The sequence below is a fragment of the Sapajus apella genome, unplaced genomic scaffold, assembly GCF_009761245.1.
Source record: "Sapajus apella isolate SASKATOON/1434 unplaced genomic scaffold, GSC_monkey_1.0 scaffold148, whole genome shotgun sequence".
In the NCBI taxonomy this organism is placed as follows: domain Eukaryota; kingdom Metazoa; phylum Chordata; class Mammalia; order Primates; family Cebidae; genus Sapajus; species Sapajus apella.
In genome coordinates this window covers 1,515,589-1,520,284 of record NW_022437088.1, presented here as the reverse complement: position 1 = coordinate 1,520,284, position 4,696 = coordinate 1,515,589, and the positions used below count along the sequence as shown (strand labels likewise).

Below are 4,696 nucleotides of genomic sequence, written 5' to 3'. Positions count from 1 at the left end.
CAAAAAAAAAAAAAAAAAAAAAAAAAATAGAAGTGCATTATTAAATTTCTAAATAGGTATTTTAAAAAATCCCCTTATTGTTGTTTTAATCACACGATTGCAGATAAGATATAAGAATCTGGTAGTAAGAGGTTCTTCAAGGACAGTCAGAGAAACTTTTAGATCTCTTATGGGGATCTTGTGCTGAGAATTTAAAGCCCTGATCTAACCATTTTCTTTCCCCACACTATCCAGCACATTTAGCAACAGTAATCAATCATGTTAAATCCCTTACTTTCACTACAATGTTTTATGGCAGCAACTACTTGGTTACCTAAAGCTTTGCCTTCTCTGTGCACTTTACTGCAGTGTCTACAGGTAATAATTTAAACAGCTGTTTTGCTATTGCATGCTATGGAATACCAGTGCTCCCTTTATCACTGGAAACAGGTTCATTAAATCATTTAAGTCTAATATCAGAGACCCCAGAACCAATTTGGAGCACCTATCTATGATAACTAGACTAAAATATGGCCCCCAAAGATCTCTGACTCCTGGTATTCATCCCCTTGTATAGTAGCCATTATGTAATATACATTGTCTTAGGATTGGTCTAAATAACCAATAGAATATGTCAGAAATGTTTATATTTAAAAAGAAGAACGGTATAACCCAACAATCCATCATAAAGTTCCTCCACCATAAGAAACTTTAAAAGCTGGAAATGATGGCTCATGCCAGCAATCCCAGCACTTTGGGAGGCTGAGGTGGGTGGAACACTTGAAGTCAGGAGTTTGAGATCAGCCTGGCCAACATGGTGAAACCCCGTCTCTATTAAAAATACAAAAATTAGCTGGGCATGGTGGTGGGTGTCTGTAATCCCAGCTATTCAGGAGGCTGAGAAAGACCCCTGAGAATCACTTGAACCTGGGAGGCAGAGCTTACAGTGAGCCAAGATTGCATCACTGCACTCCAGCCTGGGTAACAGAGTAAGACTCTGTCTCAAAAAAACTAAACAAAAATTAGCCAGGTATGGTGGCATCCACCTGTAGTCCCAGCTACTCAGGAGGCTAAGGTGGGAAGATTGTTTGAGCCTGGGAGGTTGAGGCTGCAGTAAGCCATGACTGCACCACTGCACTCCGGCCTGGCTGACAAAATGAGGCCCTCTTTCAAAAAAAAAAAAGAAAAAAAAATGTTTTTAATGAAACTTGAAACCCCAAATAATATATACTCAATGACCACAAATGCAGACTTTTTTATTTTTTTGAGATGGAGTTTTGCTCTTGTTGCCCAGGCTGGAGTGCAATGGCGCAATCTTGGCTCAACGCAACCACCACCTGGGTTCAAGCGATTCTCCTGCCTCAGCCACCCAAGTAGCCTGGATTACAGGCATGTGCCACCATGCCCGGCTAAATTTTTTTTTTTTTTTTTGTATTTTTAGTAGAGATGGGGTTTCACCATGTTGGCCAGGATGGTCTCCATCTCTTGACCTCGTGATCCACCCGCCTCGGCCTCCCAAAGTGCTGGGATTACAGGCGTGAGCCACTGCGCCCGGCCAAATGCAGACATTTTTATGTATAATAACATAGATTAGAACAGAAAATTTGTAGAGGTATAAACTTACAGAGTGTGCTATTTATCCATTTCTTTATTATTGTGAAAGATAAAGGTGGCATATGTTATTTATCTGCTTGCTAATCAACAAATCAGTCAAGCTTCTTTGGTGTGCTTAAAATACAAACACTGTCTTTTTAATTCCTACCTGGTAAATGATGGAGGTCAAGGATGCATTTATTACCACAGCACCATCTTTCAGGGCTTTTACTACGTGGTAAGAGCCATTCACAGTAGTTAGTTGCTCTTCAAAGTACTCCTTAGGAAAGTCGTGTGTAATCCTGAGATTCTGAAAATCAGCCCCACAGCAACACAAACCTGAAGATATGTTCTTTCCCTGAAGCCATCTTAATCCCAAAGCATATATAAAACTGTAGCTATGCGTTCATGGAATAAAGAGATAAAACAAAACTCTTGCTCTCCCTCATGGAAATTCTAAGTTGGGGAGATATAACTTTAAAATGGTACTAGCTTTTGAAAGATCTATCAATGGCAAGCATTAGGAATAGCAAGAGTCAAAGCTTATGCAAATTTTAGTGTAATTTTTACCATATTATAAATTGACAGTTCTCAGGATAAAATAAGGACCCTGAGTACAATATTTCACATCTAATATTCATACTACTCTCATCACTACAAAACTCTGGTAATCATCTCTGATGTGAAGTTGTAGAATGAGGACACCCTCCAAAGTGTTATCACTGGTACTCATTTCAATTCTTTTCCATAATTCTGACCAAATTATATCTTTTACTTCTGATTTAGCATTCCTCAAGAATAGAACTAGCTGGGCATGGTTAATTATGCCTTTAATTCCATTGAGGTAGGAGGATTGCTTGAGCTAGAAGTTGGAGGCTGCAGTGAGTTATGATCACACCACAATTCCAGCTTCGGTGACAGAGACTGATTCTCTTTACAAAAAAAAAAAAAAGGCTGGGTGTGGTGGTTCACACCTGTAATCACAGCACTTTGGAAGGCCAAGGCGGGTGGATCACGAGGTCAGGGGATTGAGACCATCCTTGCCAACATGGTGAAACCCTGTCTCTACTAAAAATACAAAAATTAGCTGGGCATGGTGGCGTGTGCCTGTAATCCCAGCTACTCCAAGAGACTGAGGCAGGAGAATCTCTTGAATCAGGGAGTCAGAGGTTGCAGCGAGCCGAGATCGCCCCGCTTGCACTCCAGCCTGGTGACAGAGCGTAACTCGTCTCAAAAATTTAAAAAATTAAAAAAAAGAATAACAGAATTAATGATAATAGTAAATTAGCAAGCTGCTTTTCCAAAGGTAAAAATCTAGAATCAAAGAAAGAAAGAGGGCTTGGGTTTTCTAGCCAGGAAGATGGCCCACTGCATATCTTATGTATCTCATCCCTATAAGGAGCTCAGAAAAATACAAAAGACTGACTCACATCTGAAATATAGACCTTCGTGCTGCTTCTATCAAAGACTTCTACTGTAATGACATACAACTGTCCCACCTCTAGACTCCATCGATTTCCAGGCTGGACAGTGAAACCTACACATAAATCGAGAAACAGAAATATTAGAAGAGGCTAACATTTTTCTGCAGGTGGGACAGTGAAACCTATACACAAATCAAGAAACAAAAATATTAGAAGAGGCTAACATTTTTCTACAATGAATTTAAAAATACAATCTAAAAATACAATAAAGCTATTCAAACAGCAAAATTTACTAATAGATGGAGATGTTCCAAAGTAGATTCTTTCTTCCTTCCTTCCTTCTTTCCTTCTTCCCTCCCTCCCTCCTTTCTCTTTCCTTTCTGTTTCTTTCTTTCCTTTCTTCCTTTCTTTTCTTTATTTCTTTGACAGAGTCTTGCTTTGTTGCTCAGGCTGGAGTGCAGTGGCGATCTTGGCTCAACTGCAACCTCCACTTCCTGGGTTCGACTAATTCTTGGGCACGCCCTCGTGCTCCCAAATAGCTGCAATTACAGGTGTGACACCACCATGCTCAGCTAATTTTTGTAATTTTAGGAGAGATGGGGTTTTGCCATTTTGGCCAGGCTGGTCTCAAACTCCTGGCCTCAAGTGATCTGCCTGTCTCAGCCTCCCAAAGTGCTGGAATTACAGGCCTGAGCCACTGTGCCTGGTCTAAAGTAGATCTGTTTTGTTTTCTTGAGACAGGGTCTCACTGTCACAGATGCTGCAGTACAGTGGTATGATCATGACTTACCTCAGCCTTGACCTCCTGGGCTCAGGTGATCTTTCCACCTCAGTCTTCTGAGTTGCTGGGACTACAAGCTTAGGCCACTGCACCTGGCTAATTCTTCTATTTATAGTAGAGACAGGGTTTCCCCATGTTGCCCACACTGGTCTCAAACTCCTGGGCTCAAGTAATGTGTCAACCTCAGACTCCCAAAGTGCTGGAATTAGACATGAAAAACTGCACTTGGCTCTCCAAAGTAGATCTTTTAGTTCCTTCTCTCAATATAAGGCTGGGCCTGGTGGCTCAAGCCTATAATCCTAACACTTTGGGAGACCAAGGAGAGAGAACTGCTTGAGCTCAGGAGTTTGAGACCAGCCTGGACAACACAGCAAGATCTCATCTCTACAAAATATTTAAAAATTAGCTGAGTGTGGTGGCTCGGAGCTATAACTCCAGTTACTGATAAGGCTGAGGTGGAAGGATCACTTGAGCCCAGGAACTGGAGGCTACGGTGAGCTGTGATTATACCACTGCATTCCATCTTGGACAATAGAGCCAGACACTGCCTCAGAAAAAAAAAAAAAGAAAAAATTGTATAATAATTTAGGGTTCCAAAAATCCTGGTTTAACTTAGCTCATCTCAGGCATAAAGAAGCACTTTAGGCCGGGCGCGGTGGCTCACGCCTATAATCCTAGCACTTTGGGAGGCTGAGGCAGGTGGATCATGAGGTCAAGAGATCGAGACCATCCTGGTCAACAAGGTGAAACCTCGTCTCTACTAAAAATACCAAAATTAGCTGGGCATGATGGTGCGTGCCTGTAGTCCCAGCTACTCAGGAGGCTGAGGCAGGAGAATTGATTGAACCCAGGAGGCGGAGGTTGCGGTGAGCCGAGATCGCGCCATTGCACTCCAGTCTGGGCAACAACAGCGAAACTC

At 41.8% G+C, this 4,696-nt stretch overlaps 1 protein-coding gene across 1 annotated transcript in view; it reads right to left on the bottom strand.

Moving 5' to 3' along the window:
- Positions 1 to 4,696, bottom strand: part of NUP210L (nucleoporin 210 like) — a 159,425-nt gene that overhangs the window by 120,343 nt on the left and 34,386 nt on the right. Inside the window, exons 9-10 of the mRNA XM_032265104.1 lie at positions 3,003 to 3,109; positions 1,742 to 1,882 (exon numbers count right to left, since the gene is read on the bottom strand). Coding sequence (XP_032120995.1) covers positions 1,742 to 1,882; positions 3,003 to 3,109 — 248 coding nt within the window. The remainder of the gene's footprint in view (positions 1 to 1,741; positions 1,883 to 3,002; positions 3,110 to 4,696) is intronic.